The sequence below is a fragment of the Topomyia yanbarensis genome, chromosome 2, assembly GCF_030247195.1.
Source record: "Topomyia yanbarensis strain Yona2022 chromosome 2, ASM3024719v1, whole genome shotgun sequence".
In the NCBI taxonomy this organism is placed as follows: domain Eukaryota; kingdom Metazoa; phylum Arthropoda; class Insecta; order Diptera; family Culicidae; genus Topomyia; species Topomyia yanbarensis.
Window position 1 is genome coordinate 174,872,987 of NC_080671.1, and position 17,396 is coordinate 174,890,382.

Below are 17,396 nucleotides of genomic sequence, written 5' to 3' on the forward strand. Positions count from 1 at the left end.
TTTTACAAGAAAATAACATAAGTTGATAGGCCTAAACCTCTTGCCTTCTTCATAGCTTGAGCGCTCCCTACTGAAAGGAACACAAGAATTCTGAATTAGTAAACCTGAAGGGAATTTCCTCGCTCAGAAAACTCGACTTGTGAAAACTGCTCACATTATTCAAGTTAAGAATAAACATGAGCAATAAAATACTATTTGTAAATATACTTATAGTGACTTAAAAAATGTGCAGATCCAAAAATTACTTACATAAATTCTATTGGAGTATTAAAAATGATTTCGCGGGATTCGGGTATCTCGGGAAAAGCAAAAATCCCGGGATTTCCGGAAAATAAATTCCTGGGTTGGAAGCTCTGGTTCGCTTGTCGATATTTTTGTGTAGAAAAATTACAGCATGTTATTTAAATGATACATTATAATGTACGAATGATTTGATAAATTTGCTTCACCCAAATTTCTAAAAAAACGCCAAAAAGTGTTTTTTTCATGCTGAAACCCTTACCTCCCCTTAAACTTACCGAGAATAGCCTACAAAATCGATGCAATAGGACGCTACTATGAATGAGTTGTCATTTCCACGACGTCATCCAAGTTTCTCAAAAGGAGGTCCCAGTTTTTAGATTTAGCATTATGGTATATTACCACATTGAGGCTGACATCTAGATTATCGAAAAAAATATATTTATGATCGAATAGGGACAGTTCAGTCACGTTCATTTTAATTTGAAATCTGCCAATTTTCTAGCTAATGCGAAATTCTTGCAGAGCAAAGAGTTATGACTAACACCTCCTCTCTCGCAGACCTCGCCAAATTTAATCTGTTTCCCACATTCAGAATATGGAGATTTGTACTACTTATGTACTTCATCAGTTCAGAGCCCCTCAGATTGATGTCTGACCTGCCCCAAATGATGCGACGAGCATTCTGCTACAATATAATGCAACGCTTTTGAAATCATCAGAACGAGATGACGGTAGATATACTGAACAATATATAAATACTTTTTGACTACGTTACCGACAGTAAGTAACTATTATTATTGGAAATTTAAATGTTCAAGACTTAACATAACAAGAGCAGTTCTAATTTTGATTGTGGCGTCTGAAGAGCGTTGTAGCTAATTTTACAATTAACATGTTTTCGTTAGTGATTGACTGTAAATGGGTGCTAGATTTTCAGGTAATTTTGATGGTGACAATAGATCAGATTTTATTTCGTTAATACCCCTTCCTATTTTATATAAACCCTTTTTAATAAAATGAGCAACATCACTTTGTAAGATACGTAACCGTTGTTGTTTTTGAAGTGCTTATACTGCTGCGATTAACAAGTATAACATAGTACCTATAGAATGGAGAAATGGTGAAAGATAAATACATATAGCTATTTACATACTTATTCAATGATCGATTCAACGGTGGTTGCGGTAGCAATCGCGGGATTTGCCACGCGCTGCGTTTACAGTGAGATCTTCTGCTGGCCTGTCGCGGCACGTGTGTTTGTATCGTATATTGTTTCTACTCAAAATGTCGCAAAATTAACAGAGTTGCCGAGGTATATAAATGTATTCTAAACTCACGCTAAAAATTACATGATATAAAAGTGGTTGTTTTTTTAGATACATCACGTATTCCATGCTAGCCGAAAGCTCCCTGTAATAGGTGGCAACACGCTGTCATTCGTGAAAAAGTACGATATTTGCTACACTCAGGTTGAGGGTCTCGGGTGGCCATCTGTGCTAGATAGAGAAAGAGCAACTACGATCTTCGTGGTGCACATCAGGGAACAGCGAACGGCATTTTTCAATTTTCTGTTTTTATATTTTACTTCTTTCCTGTTGCGTCGTTTCCAATGAACCTGGCGCAAATAAAATATCTCTCGGCGGCCAGTCGCTTGTTGAACTTGAACCAGAAAGCAGTGATATTTAGACGGAAATAGTTGCGTCTAACCAGTAAAAGTACCCCGGATTAGAAGCTTGGAAGCAATGATGCTGCGGGCGATTTTGATGCTGTTGGTGTTTGGGTCAGCCGTTTTGGCCGGTCCAATGATATGGGAGGATCAACATGCCAGTAGAAGCGAACGAAAGGCGGCAGATACCAGTGCTACTTCAAAAGATAGTGCGAGCGCTGTTCCAGATACAACATTATCGAGTAATGCCATTGATTCACGACCAGAAACTTCAAGTAGTGCGGCTGAGATAACTACCAGCGAAGCGACCGTTATAGTAGCTGAGCATACCTCTCTTGCTCCCTCTGAACAAACTCCTGCGCAAGCAGCCATAACGACAACGAAACCTCGCAAAACAATTACCTTTGATCAGCGGCAGGAAGGGAAGTTCAACATAAGGGCTGATTTGGAGAACTTTGTTATTGTCGTTGTTCCATCGTCTCCGTCGGCAGGAATTTCGCTTCTCGATCTGCTGAATAGGTCGGGTCAGAAGAAACAACAGAAAAAGAAGTCTGCTCATCGCAAGGGCACTAAGAACCATTCGGGTCAAAAAAAGTCACAGCATATAACACCTGAAGTAGTAGTTTTGGACGACGTTCAGTCACAGGCAAGGGTATCCAATGAGGAATTTATCGAAGGTCGCACCCCGTATAAAGTGGATATCTCCAGTACTGGTCGTAGTAGCAGCTCAGGTCCTCCCTCGCCAATTTACCGTGTTGTACGACCATTCACACTCAACGTAGAACAACCAACTTCCTCGAACATGATACGCTTTCCCGCCCCTTCAGGTAATTATTATGATAGTGCCGTAAGAGAGTCCAAATCACTGCCAGTGCCGGCGATGTTCGATGAAGATATTAGAACTAATACCGTATTCGCTATACTAACCAATAATAACAACAATGGTGATGGTGGGATCAATCCTATCAAGGATGATGGTACTGATGATGATAATTACCTGATGATGGAGCAACGGACCTATCTTGATTTACCCGATTCTCCTGATTCTTCGTTCGCTAGCCTAGAGTACCCACTGTCGGATGTCGATATGATGAAACTACAACTGCAAGAGGATAATGGAGGGAATGGTGACGGATGGGAACTTAAGCTACTCGGCGCCCAGGAGCAGTGCGGCCCAGATCGTAAACGTGACAGCTACGGTGTGTGTCAATTTGTAACGCCATGAGGTGTATCGCCTTCCCTCGATGCCTTTAGATCGTAGAACTTATTTATTAAAATTCGGCGCATCGTCGCTACTAATTTATTGTACACCACATTTTAAGTGCCAAATAAAGTAAAACAATTCATCAATGCTTTTTTGTAATTGTTGTTCCACTGTCATTTTCTCTGCAAGCCGCCGTTGGATTTGAAATACTCATGCGGCCTCAAGAATAACCGCAATATAAGACAATTTAGTGCACCGCTCAAATGACGTAAAAATGACGATCGACACATTGAAGAAATGGCTCGAGTGAGTAACAAGATATGTATATCCAATTGGAAGAAAAAAAAGGAGTATGCTTTCTCATTGGAGATTCACAACGAAGGTGGTCGGTTGGCCGGTTGCCTTTAGCCGGGAATACATGTGACGTGAATGAACTCATGCCGGGGAAAGGGGTGAATAAAATACACGACGCGAATGCTACAAAAATATAAGCTTATTCGTTTGTTCCGTTATACGGTTCGACCTACATTCGATGTTATCGCGGCTGGTGTTTCGTGACTGGTGTTTTTATTACCTTTCGCGTGTGATGATGAGATGAGTCGTGCTATATTTGCAGATGTAAAGGGGGTCATCTCTGTACCAACCAATTAGGTTTAATTATTCACGATCTACCCAGGCTACGATTATTGAAAGAAATGCAAATCGTGTACAACGGGAGTTTACGATGGACCCAATCCAACTATATGCAATATGTATTCAACCAGAACCTGTTTTCTGATGTTCTTTCAAAATAGGTTACATAAAATTCAACCCTAGTGTATGGACAAAGGTTTAGACGTTTTGTTTAAATTTTGAGATATAATTTAATTTCCAGCAAGCGCGCAAGTTTTCTATGTCGAAACCATAAGTGTTACCCACACCTTTGTTAACCATTATTGTGGTTGTGGTCCACTAGGAGGTTGATAAAAGTCTGTTACCTTTCTCTGGGCAAAACCAGCCTAGAGGCCGTGTGGCATCCGGCGGGCTGGAGTATCTCAACTAAGAATGGATCCACTGATATCCTGCTGCAATGGCTAGCAGTACTAAAATATGCGAGTCGCGCACGGAGTGTCGTGGGTCTTGCCCTCACTGTGTTAAGCGAATCTCTGACCAGTGGACGCTTTTTCTTTGCAAATCGTGGGATTCAAATGGTGGTCATGTCCCTATTACCCATTTCGGGGTTCGCTATTGGCGATTATAAGCTAACGTGTTGCTATACAACAAGTGCTGATGATGAAATTTGTAGTGCTGTGATCGAGTATGGTTAGAGTAGCACAAATTAATCTTCAGCATAAACGTACAGCAACTATGAATCTATCCCGCCTTGTGCAGGAAGGAAAAGATTCCATAGCTCTGGTTCATGAACCGCATTTCCATAAAGGAAACTATGTTGGAAAACTACTTAACCACCCCGTCACCGTAGCTTTCAACAAAAATGACATGACAAATCCACGTGAAATGCCTCATGCATGTATACTTGTGAATGGTGCTATTGACGCATGTCTTATATCCGACCTCACAACTCGCGATATTTGTGCTGTCACGGTCAATATGACTGTTGATAACATAAACAAAAAATGAGTCAATTTTGCGGCATATTTTCTGCCTAATAAACCATCACCTTCTGATGATTTCAAAATGGTTATATCGTACTGTGGCAGTTTTTCCTCATAATCGGCGGTGATGCAAATGCTCACCACATAATTTGGGGTAGCTCAGATATCAATTTGAGAGGCACTGAATTGATGGAATACTTAAGGTTCAACTGAGAAAGCGTGGAAAAGCGGCCATCTTGGAAAACAAAAAAGCAGTTTTTTCTCATACCGTTGGAAAAATTTTCATGAAAATCTATCATTAGTACTCTACCAATGCCTCGACCACATTAATTCATTTTCATGAAGATTATTCCAACGGTGTGAGAAAAAAATGCTTTATTCGTTTTCCAACATGGCCGCTTTTCCAAGCTTTCTCAGTTGAACCTTAAGCAGTACAAATCTGCACAAACTTAATGTACGAAATCGTCCAACATTTGCACGAGATTGCGGAGAAGAGGTCTTAGATGTCTCCTGCCGCTCTGACAGTATTACGCATGAGTTAGCAAACTGGCTCGTACCAAACGAGCTCGAATCGTCGTTATTTGATTATAAGTGTATCGTCTTTGATCATTCAAACGTTCCGCTAAATATCGTAACATATCGTAATCGCAAATGTACAAACTGGGACTTCTATGATGAGGGCTTGGTGACTAGCTTTTAAGGGTATTTTCCAACAATTGAATCTCCACGTGACTTGGATGAGTTCGTGGATAAAATAAACTCACTCATAAAACAGCATACCAAGAGGCTTGCCCGTTTCGGGTTATGCGTGCTTCTAGAGGAACCCCTTGGTGGAATGCTGAACTAACCAGACCACTATGGGAAGGTGTTCAAATCATGTTTTTTCCAGAGACGTTCTGCAAAAAAATTCGTTAATGTGCAAAAGTTTTGATCCAATTCGCTTCACGCAAAGTTAAAAAAATCCGAAAAAAGTGTTTTTTCGCGCAGAAACCTTCCCTCTTAAATTGGAGTTGATGTAATTTTCGATTTTTGGTCACATGCCTCCCCATAGTGCAGACTAAAAGCGTAATGTAGAAAAGCTTGATATTACAGACACAGGGAAGGGTCGGAGGCATTCAAGTTGGCTCGCGAAGCTTACAGAAATGCCCTTCGATTCTCTGACCGAAGTGGTAGGAAAATTCATTGGTTTACTTTTAGTCCATTGAATCATTAGTAAATTTTATCAATTATTCATATGTTATTGAGTACTTGTATATGCTTTGGAGTGCTATATAGTTTTGTTATTCATATTTCATCATGAGTATAAACATATTGTAGCATGATTATTGGCGCAAAAGGTGACACGTTATTTTTTTCTTCGTTCTTATTGTTTAAATAGTTCACTTGTCGTTTGATTCAATTAAACATAAGCAACATTCCCTTCTGTCGACTGTCCGGAGCTGAGGTTGCTTTTTCACCAAGCAATTAGTTCAATAAACGATAAATCTATCACAAATAATTCTCGGCAGCCAATTGCCCAGATTTGTGTAACTCTTTACCCCATCCTACTACCAAAAGCTACAAAAAAATTTCTTCGATGTAAGTACAATTGCAATATCCTAGTCAGGGTACTGACTGGACATTGCAAACTCAATATTCATATCATTTGATGTCCTACAGTAATACGTATCCGGATTTTTGGTTCTCCATAAATAGACGAACCTACAAAGATCTAAAACTCAACTGCTATTGTTTCTAACTCAGTGTGGTAAAGAGCTATAGGCCTTACCAGTAGCGTTCATTAATTCTTCGGGAGCAAATAATCCTGGCTGTTTATTGTTTTGTGTTGAGATTGTATTGTGTTGTCGTTTTCCATACCGCTACTTTTTTCTTTTACCTCCCTACCCCTTCTTATCAGGAAAGTGACAAGACGACATGGTAAGGTAAAAATCTCCTAATAACGTGTGGAACATGCCAATCTACCCAATATATTCTAATTCCTGATTCCGTTACGGAAAGTAGTACCACGGCTTTAATTTGCTTGTACAAAATATTTTCACTCGTCTCGAATTGATTCACTTCCATATTTGTCGCAAAAACACATTTTTTGTTTTGATAATAGAGGTTTTAACCTTAGGATCAATTGTCTCTTTTTCCGGCTAGAGAATTTTTATTAGAAAAAAAAAAACAAAAAAAAAACACATCTTTAAACTTTTCACAAACTAGAAACGACAAAGCGCTAGTGCAAATAATGAAAATGCACTTGAAATAAATTAATCAATTCAGTTCATCTTTGTTTTGTTTACATCTCGTAATATGAACAAAACACTTGTAATGTAAACAAAACACTTCAAAGAGAAACTGAATTAATTTCTTTCAAGTGAGAAAAGGTTTAGGATTGAGGTAAGTGTTGCATTGTTCCTGTTGTATACTGTTTGTGCTGTGGATACGCAACAAAGCTATTGGATTGTTTACTCTACTGATAATTATTGCACAGCAGAATCGTAACTTCTGCTCGGTCGAGAAGAGAAGGTAGATTGATGAAAGTGATATTGCCATTAGATCATATTCTTAATTCGAAACCATGAGATGCAAAATAGGGTAGCGATATGCTACAATAGGCACAATACCTTACATTAAAAAAAAAACTATTTTTAACGCTTTTCATTATTTGCACTAGCGCGTATCGTTTCTAGTTTGTGAAAAGTTATGCCATTTGAAATGTCGCCATGATCGTGTTTTGTGCACAATTCTTTTTTCTCACAAAAGTAATATCCCAAGATGATTCCAAATAATTGTTTCCTGGTTCCTTTTTATGGTTCGAGCATAAATGCTGAATTGCATATTTTCTTTTCACTTTTCGATTGTTGTTTTTTATCGTTTTATAATTGATGATTTATTTTATAAAGATTGCGGTCTTTCTTTTCTGACTTCGAAACCGGTGCGCCTGCAGTAAACACAAATCTGAAGAAAGCAAAGTACTGTTAGTTTCGTTGACCCTTTCTGGATCGGCTCGCTTATGTCCCGGTTACCAGTACCAGAGAAGTGGCCATCACTATTCACTGTGCGGTTATTTACTATATCATTAAGTTATTTAAATAATAGCTGCTTCGTCACTTTGGGTAGCGGCACATCTAATCGGCCGAAGCTCACTGCTGTATCCATAACTGGTTATTTCTTTTCTATATTGATTGCATTTTTAGTTTTGTCCGCCTTCATTAATGTGAGCTTTTGCTCATGTTTCTCTAGGGGCCCAGGTGGTGTTACGGTACGTTTTGTCCCGTTTTGTTTTTTGTTCTAAGTGTCGTATAGTGAGCATAGTCATCGCTTCCATGCTGTTGTGAGGGGAATATTAAAATGGGATGCATGGTCGGAAGAAATGTGTGAAGAGCAATCAATGACATAATCTCACATTAATTCGTCTGTGCAGTGAGAAACGGTCCTAATATTATTACAACCGTCACACTTCAATCAAAATTCTATTTACAATAAGATAGCATAGGTTTGAAATCGTTACCTTGCTGAAATTAGCCAACTGATGCCTAATACTGCGGGAGCAGAGAGTTTGATCTAATATCATGAAAGTGTTGAGCGATATTCTGCATTGAGTATATGCAGATATGTATTAAATAGGCATTCCATCAATTCAAGGCCACTTTTATTGATATCTTAGTTTCCCCAAATGATGTGATGAGCATTTGTATCACTGCCAACTATGAGTGAAAATCTCTTTCTGCCACAGTAGGTCGCAATATTGTTAAATTCACCAGAAGTTGCTCAATCAGTTAGATGCATAAAATTGAAAAAATGTATGTTACTTGGAAGGATAATCACAGACCAATTTATCTTTGCCTCAATGTGCTTGTCGGATTACGAATAATTGAGTAATGCCAAAAACTATTGTCAAATGCACCACGTGAGACACAGTAGGGGAGACTGAGGAGACTTGATCCTCTTTTTTATTTTTCAGTCCAACTCCGTGGAATGATAAAAAACTATGTTTTTTTTTGTAGTTTTATATTGTTTCTAGGGATGACTAATAATCATAAAAAAATTACAGGGAAATATTATACTGGACATGAGCTATGAGCATTTCTGGAAAACAACAAAAAAATGGAAAATTCTTAGATTAGTGGAGACTCGATCCCTAATTTAGGGACACTTGATTCCTTTATGAAAACGTGATCATGTAGGGTAATAAGCCTATTTTTGCCCTGTTTCTACTATCATCCTACCCATCTGAAGCCTTTGGTTAGAGCAGCGTCTGCCATCTTTGCTCAACGCATTGACTCAAATGGTATTGCGATAATGGGGGTTTCAAACAGAAGATTTTCACCATTATCAAGACCATTTTGTTATTATATCGGCTCTTAATAAGAGGCGAATGACCTTAACGTTAAAACCTCTATAATCGAAATAAAAAAATGGACCTTAATAACAAATCAAAGAAGCTGAAATAATAAAATTATTGTAGTAATAATGTGGTACCCTTCTTAATAGAGCAAAAACGGGTACATTACCCCATTCAATTTTATTAATGGATTGTAGTATTGATTAAATTGTTATGATTAGATATTGTTATTTTTGTTACTACATATTACGCATCTCTCACCTGATTTTTTTACGAATTCCCCAAATCTCCGTGCAATTATTTGAAAGCTGTCTTTATTATGGTTGAGGAACGTCAAATGTGGGATGAATGGTTGCTACGTATACTGTAGTAAACAATTATAGTTATGTTTCTTTACGATGAAGCGTTCAATTTTGATATTTTTTTATGACAACAATGACTTCAATTGTTCTGGTGTGAATTTGGTTATTTTCAGTGGTGTGTATGAAGTAATGGCGAAGGGGATCAAATCTCCACGAATTTGAAGGGATCGAGTGAACCCATAGCATCTATTTCAGCAAACTTTAGTAAAAATATAGTTGAACAAAAAGAATCAGCTCAATCATAAACGTATTCATATAATTGACATTCACCTGTAATTCTGTATGCAAAATTAGAGTATGTAGTGGGTGATTTTATCAATTTTATAAAAGTTTGAAAATTTGAAAAATAAATCTTCTTTCAGTTTTTTCTGAGACTTTTTTTTTTAAATCGGTAAAAATTCGGTTACACAAAAGTCCAATTTCTTTTTTCTGTGTTAATGAAATTTATGTTTAGATAAAACTACGCAACTTTATAGTATATTCGATTAATGTATTCTGATCCGCCTTTGAGTTACAATGATGGGATCAAGTCTCCTCAGTCTCCCCTATGAGTTAATCACAAATTACTTCCGTGATTTTTCATTAAATGTACTACTGTATGAGTTCTTCCGAATGCAAGATAAACAACCTGTTTTAATCCAGGTGCAGAGTGCATAACCTTTCTATACGAGATTTTCAGAGTGATTGCATCACCTTTCTATAGGAGAAAGGCAAACTATACAGGAAATTCACGTGTGACCGGATTCTTTTACTCAACCGCAACTTCGTTCAAATAATGTTCTGTACCAATCGATGTGAATACTACAGCCTTCATTTAAGACTAAGAGTGTGAGAATCGACTCTGCAATATATGAAAAAAGGTGTGACTCCAATTTTGGAACTTGATCATTTCTTCGGAATCCTCAATGGTTCCCAAAATGGGTCACAGAGACTTTGATTTGCAATTAGTAATTAGGACCAACAATTTAAAACTCATTTCAATTAGTTTTGCATCATTTAGATATAATGATTAAACCGGTTTATATGGGAATTTCGCATGTGACCGCTTACTTCAACCCGTAACACGGGAACGAGAACTCTAATTCCAATGGAGTTTAATGGCAGTTCATATGGAAGCTGTAGCTCTAATTTGAGACTAAATTTAAAACAATCGAGTTGGGTTTAATTGGGCATCAGTGACCTGAAACTATAAATCCAAACAAGAATACCTTTTATAAAGTTTTGTATCTCTTAGATAGCATGCTGAATATATGGGAATTTTAAAGGTGACCACACTCTTCAACCCGTAACTCCTGAAGCAAAAGTCAAAATTAAATTAAATTCAATAGTACCCTATGGGAATGTTTTAGACTAAGTTTGATGAAATCGGTTCGGCTGTCTCCGAGTAACCGATGTACATTTGTTGGTCATATACATAAATACACACATACGCACAAACACACACACACACACATACGCACACACACACACACACATACACACAGACATTTGCCGAACTCGACGAACTGAGTCGAATGTTATAAGAGACTCAGCTCTCCGGGGCTCGTTTACAAAGTAGGTTTTCAGAGTGATTGCATAGTCTTTCTATAGGAGAAAGGCAAACATTAGGTTGACTTGCACTAATTTAAGATATCAACTTTTGAATAGATTATGTTGTTTCAGATGAAGAATGCTCACAACTTCTAAACTAAGCGAGCTATCACATTTCGTTAAAAATATTTGTATCACAAAAAATTCTGAACAGGCTATTGACGACAAAAACTAACACTGTTCGATAAAAAAAACTTGAGTGTACTGAGACTGCATTTTATTAATTACAATTACAATTTTGAAATATTTTTTAAAATTAAGAGGAAAAATGTAGTAAATATTATCTTGTCAAACAAGAAAACAATATCGCCTAGGCATTTTTTGTAGCGCTTGTCATTTTGTGCAACGATTTTCATATTTTGCGTTAACAACCCTTTAATGACTTATGCTGTCGATTAATAGCTATTAGATGATCTATTTACTTGATTTTGCTGAAACCTTATAATATTAGTTGACAGCATTTCTGAACTCAATAAGCTGGTGGTCATGTCCAATGTAATATCGTGTGTTGAATCCGACAATGTCAACATAATAATATTTCATATCGATACACTACACGCAGCGAAATTTCGCACGATTAAACCAACAATTTTCACTTTTGATTCCGATCGACATTCTATCGTTGGATCAACAAATTAATTTATTGAATACATATCATTTTATTGTTAAATTAACAATATTATTGTTATTTCAACTATATTTGATTTTATTTTGATCTTACGTGGTAACAAATCAGCGTGTATTATATTTTTGTTTTATTCAGATTGAAGTAGCTTTAGGAGAAATGTTGTGATGTGAGTTATTAATTAAAAATGTTCATTTGCTAGCACGAATCAGTCAACCGTAAGTTTAACACTTATTTTTTTAATATATTCAATGCAACATTTTATTTTAAACTTTCAGCGCAATCTCCAGCTACTTAAGTTCGTTAGCGAAAAATGAAGAAGCTGCCCCTTGTTTTAACTCGATTCTGTGGGTTTCGGAAAATGCCGCAACATAAGTAAATAAATTTTGTACTTATTTTAAAATAAAGCTAAAATGCTAAATAATATAAGCTTTACATATGAAAAATAAATAAGTATAAATGGGCAAAGCACATATTTTAATTTTATTATAATGTTATTTCAACAATAATGTATTGTAGAGCATATCGTGTATACGTCATTAAAACAATGTCATAATAATGATCGTTTCAATAATAATATTGTTGATTCAACCAAAAATGTGGTTTTATTCAAGAAACGTCAAACGCGGATGCTATTGTAAAAATAACAATATTAGGGATTGATTCAAACAACATATACTATTAGCTCTGACATAATAATAATTATTGTTGAACTTGAACCAGAATATTGTTGTACCTACAATACATTTTTCTGCGTGTACAACCGAAGATATTTGGATTTACTGAACGTACTTTTCTTTTCAAAGGTAAAATTAATTTTTGAAACTTCATTTTCGGATTCAGCACACAATTTTAATTCAGAAATGGCGTTCGAATGTTAAAGTTCATTTTTGTATTTATATTTTGTAAACTAGTGTAATCGATTATTTATTTTTCTAATTTTTATTTTGAGATTGATCGATTATTTACGTTAATCGAGTAGAAAAATACATCACTACAAACGAGCAATATCATGACTATAACGCGCGGATGGTTCAATCAGCGGTAAACGCTATAGATTGTTCACAGTGATGGCATTGCACAGTTAAGCCTTGGACGAATTTTTCGGGTTCCAAGAGTGTTTGACGCAGGTGCCCAAGCACCCGGACGTATTCCGATAATTATCGCTAACTGGTGCTTGCCCGGCCCTTTGCACTTTGCACCACCGCATGAATAAAAGTAGTAAGTAGGTGCTTGCCCGGAAAAGGCAGATGTGAGTTCGCTTCGATCTGGTTATTATCAAGAGGAACTTGGCAGGTTTGGCCAGCAGTAAATTCAAGATCGAAAGATTAATGATTTGCGATTGCTGAAAAGGAGGACCGCATTTCAAGAGAATAAATACCAAATGGATGTTACGCTGTTGATAGTTTAGATGAAGTTCCATCGCAGCTAATGAAATCCGGTGAGGTAATTTCTTTTCCTTGTAAAAGTCTCCAAATTATTTCATCACTAAAAACTTTATTGTATCGATATAATATATATACGCGTCAATGCCATGCGCACTTATTCGTGATAAAGAATCGAAGGTGTAATAATACTACTGGTATTAATTTGGTGCTCGTATTGTAGTTGAGCGGGGCTTGCCGATCGGAAAATGACCTCGGAATGTACCGCTAGGTCACTGTCATTTTGAAATGGGTCATTGAAAAATCGGCAGAGCTAACACCATCCACATTCCGAAATCAAGTTGTTTGGGGAAGCCAGACCATATGCAGAAAACTTTCTTTCATAATACCGCTGCCGGCTAGTGGGATTGAGACGCACAGATGACTTATGTAGGTATTTTGAAAGCACGAGCGTAGTCAACTAGGTTTTTCTCCTTCTAAAAGATGGGGGCTAATTGGAGATTTTGGTGGGCGAGCTAATTGAATTTTTGTAAAGCAGTTTCAGTTTTGTTTTCAAAAAATTGCGAAACTAATCTTTAACGATTCAATCCAAAAGTGGTTACACAGTTTTAAACGTGTATTAAAGTAATCAACAAATAGAACGGCGCTATATACCAATTTGATTTTTATAATAAAACTATTCGAAGTTACCAAACAATACGCTACACTTGGGATGTAATTGTTTCAGTTCTAGTTCCACATTGAAACAACTATATAAAATAAAGCGCCAGAAAAAATGCACTAAGTTCATTGTATTAGTTTCTAACTGGATACGGTAATAACACAAATTTACAAATTTGAAAAATAGAACTTAGCCTTCTACCAAGCTATTTAGTAAAGTCGAGATTTTGTTATTTGTTACACTGTGTGTTGGTTGAATTGTTTTCAGATTTACGGTGAACTTTTTTGTTTGAAATTGTATGGTTGTCCCAGTAGTGATAAAAAATAACGGAAATATTGTGTAGTAGGTAGGTATAATGTTGAATATTGCGTTTATCGATTGTTAGTTGTTGGTTTCTTTATCCAACATAGTATATATTTATACTCTGTTTAACGCAAAGATAAAGTTTGGTGTTCGGAGGAATTGATTTTGACAGCGTTGTAAAGAAAAATACTGCTTACATCAGTATAAAGCACACGAGACGATAGGATACACGCCACAAAAAAGCAGCGTTGGACCGCATCAGGGCTTGTGGTGAACGGGGCTATAATTTCGGTATGAGATCATAAATTGCCGTTTTCAATATTCCTTTTGTAAAAATGCATCGGTGAAGTTATGCACAAAACAATTTGCAGCAATTTAATCGAATGCGTGGGGGAGACCGGGGCTAGTTGGCAGTGTTTTCAGTTTTCATATTTTACCGCTTTGATTTGATCTTGCAAAATGGAACGCGTTGCATAAAAGGAAGGACTGATAGCAACATCTCTGAATTTTATCAAGGCCCTGAGGTAAGTTGGCGGTCTGCGTGTACTTGGAAAAAAGTTCGCATCGCATTTGAAGGGAGATTATTTGTCAATCTGGTTACTTCAAACTTTATTAACTGAAATTTCTTTCAATGTTCCCTAAAACTAACAATGTTGACGTTATTCAAAGCGATTTTTGCGTTCTAAACCTCTGTATAGCCGTCTGTATGGCGGTAACTGGAACATAAGATTACGCAGGATATTCGCTACATTTTGAAAGGTACAATATATTAACTAACGGTAAATATATTTTGGAAGGAGATAAATCTATCCAGATGCGTTTCGTACCCTCGTACTATCTACCCTTAGAAGTGAAGTGACAGTGGGATACTCACTAGAAGCTTTCCACTCAAATTTTGAAAATTTAATCCATTTACAATATAATGGTTACAAAAAAGCTTGGTATCTGCTAACGTACATTATCTAAACTTCCATATTTGCCGTTCTCTTCGTAATGATTAGTAGATCCTGTATGCAAAACCTGCTCGAAACTGGTAATAGGTCAATAATAAAAGTAACTGAATGGATCAGCTTATAACTCATCGATCGTTGCTTTCGCTGGTACATAAGGAGTCTAATAGAAAGCAATACAAGAAAAACTTCAGCTTTTATTGAACCTTGGAGTTGGCTTTTTCCAGGCGGCAAGCTTCTGCAAACGAATGCGAAGGTAAAACAACAGCCGCAAAATGTTGGGTGATGATTAGAGCGGGATAGCAAATTGGAAGTGGGACCCACTCCCAGTTCGCGATCGGGATGCTGGGTCTTGTGATCATCATTTCGGTACAAGTTGTGGTCCACACAACATCGTTTCAAGAAGGCGGTCCCGCGTATAATTAAATTCTGCACAGTGTAAAGATTTTTTTTCCTGCGATGTGCAAATACACTAACAGACTATTTTGGTTTTCTGTGATCGGAACAATCGCATTAGTCAGTGGTTCACCAGTACTGACCTACGATGATGAGTACGATAGTGTCGAGGATGACTATGACGTGATATTCGATCAGCGTCAAAATGGAACAGAGAATGTACGCGTGTCTGTTGATGGGATTGTGATTGCAGTGCCTGCGCCACCAAGCCAAACAGACATCAGCACTCTAGCTGGAGCAGCATTTTTGGAGATTCTAAACTCACAAATAGCGTCCCTGGACAGTGACAGCTCTGACGAGGAAACTAATATTCCGAGTACAACAACAACAACTACCACCACCACGACGACAACAACAACAGCCACCCCTCATCTAACCTACCAAGATCAGTTAATTCCCGTGAACCTGTTGGGGCAAGGTCTGTCGTTTCTTTTCAATAAAGGTGCCGAGATTCCGATCAAGTTCGCATCGGAACTCAAGCCATTGAGAGCCGGTAAGCCTACCTTGATGGTGTTTGGAAAAGGTGAAGAGAACAGTAGCGACACTGCGGAAGAGGATGAACCGGAGAGTGCTGCCGAAGTACCGAAGAAAGCTTTGAAGCACAAGCGAAGGCAATTTGGGCGACATGTGTGAGGACAATTCTTTATTACAATTTCGCTTTTCTTGCAGGTACAAATTGAAGATGGCTAGTCTCCTGAAACCGTTACTGCAAAGGACACATGTGGGTTGAGCCACGCTGACTGAAAACTAATTGTGATAGGTTTAAAATTGTAATCAATGTAATTAATATTATTGATTTGCATGATTAACAAATATAAATAATTATAGTAAATTAAAAAAGGGTATTTAATAATATATTGATGATGATTGTGTATTTTCTACAGTTTCACTGCTCGATTGGTCAGGAGAAAAAGACATGAAAGTTTCTATACCTTCAGTAACTGGGTTAAGATTGGATGACAACCTGTCGAGCAGGTCTGACTCAGTTTGGAGCGGGCATAAATTTGTTTCGAGTTCAGAGAAACAGAACGAACGGATATGAAATTAGGTCAGCGCATTTTCCCCTTCCCACCCCCTTGTTTGACCAATAACGAATAAATATGCTAATAGTTGACATGTGTAGGTTAAAATACAAGTACTCAATCACTGCATGCAGAATTCATTTTTTTGTTAAGATACTAGTGGTCATTCTATGTTTGTTTTAAAACTACATACATAGAAAAAGTCGTGTGAATTTAGATCTAATAAACTTTCTTCATTTTCTATTTCGACTAATATTATATTATTTTTTATTTTTTAACCACATTCAATTAGCTAGAGATTACTAAGTAGAGAAAGTGGCAAAAATTTTAAATTTTAGTACTTAAACGAGAGCAAGGATGTGGACTATACAGATCGGAAAACGTCATTAGAAACAGACTTAAAATCTTACGGACTGATCTTTTGTCTTTTGCTGGCAGGAGTCGAGCTTAGGCAGAGTTACTACGAATCGCTCAAGTCTACCAACATGTCTCATGGCAAAGACAGGTTTGTCCCTCGTTACAGAAAGAGTGGGATAGACACAATCAAATCCAATTTTGTGCTACCATTTATTCAAAATTGAATTATTACATAGTTGAACCGCAAGAACATTTAGACGTTTAAATAATGAAAGACGATGTACTTATGATCAGATAACAACGGTTCAAGCTCGTTGGGTACAAGATAGTTTGCCAACTCATGCGTAATACTTTCAGAGCGGAGAGTTGCATCTAACACCTCTTCTCTGCCAGATCGTGCAAATGTTAGGTGATTTCTTACATTAACCCTCCGGAAGTCGCGAAAATGGCTCTCTGAACGAGCAGCCGCAGTTGCTCTAAGACCATTTCGCTAGATTTTCAGACCAGCGTGCACTCAGTGCACTAGCGCGACTGCCGGAAGGTTAAGTATATGCAGATGTGCGTTGCTAAATTATTCCATCAATTCGATGCCTCTCAAATTGATATCTGAGCTACCCCAAATAATGTAGTGGGGTTTGCATCATCAT

At 37.3% G+C, this 17,396-nt stretch overlaps 2 protein-coding genes across 2 annotated transcripts; both read left to right on the forward strand.

Moving 5' to 3' along the window:
• Positions 1-1,773: 1,773 nt before the first annotated feature.
• On the forward strand, positions 1,774-3,259 carry LOC131682187 (uncharacterized). The gene has a single exon (XM_058963484.1). The coding sequence runs from the start codon at positions 1,986-1,988 to the stop codon at positions 3,132-3,134; it is 1,149 nt and encodes a 382-aa protein (XP_058819467.1). The 5' UTR covers positions 1,774-1,985; the 3' UTR covers positions 3,135-3,259.
• Positions 3,260-15,298: 12,039 nt separating this feature from the next.
• On the forward strand, positions 15,299-16,111 carry LOC131678558 (uncharacterized). Its single transcript, XM_058958770.1, has 2 exons — positions 15,299-15,981; positions 16,040-16,111. Exons 1-2 carry the CDS (start codon positions 15,374-15,376, stop codon positions 16,098-16,100), a joined length of 669 nt encoding a protein of 222 aa, XP_058814753.1. The 5' UTR covers positions 15,299-15,373; the 3' UTR covers positions 16,101-16,111.
• The last annotated feature ends 1,285 nt before the right edge of the window (positions 16,112-17,396 follow it).

Coding starts and splice junctions, on each gene's coding strand:
- LOC131678558 (XM_058958770.1), top strand. CDS start 15,374: ATGTGCAAATACACTAACAGACTATTTTGGTTTTCTGTGATCGGAACA. Junction 15,982..16,039: donor GCTTTGAAGCACAAGCGAAG/GCAATTTGGGCG, acceptor CTTTTCTTGCAG/GTACAAATTGAAGATGGCTA.
- LOC131682187 (XM_058963484.1), top strand. CDS start 1,986: ATGATGCTGCGGGCGATTTTGATGCTGTTGGTGTTTGGGTCAGCCGTT.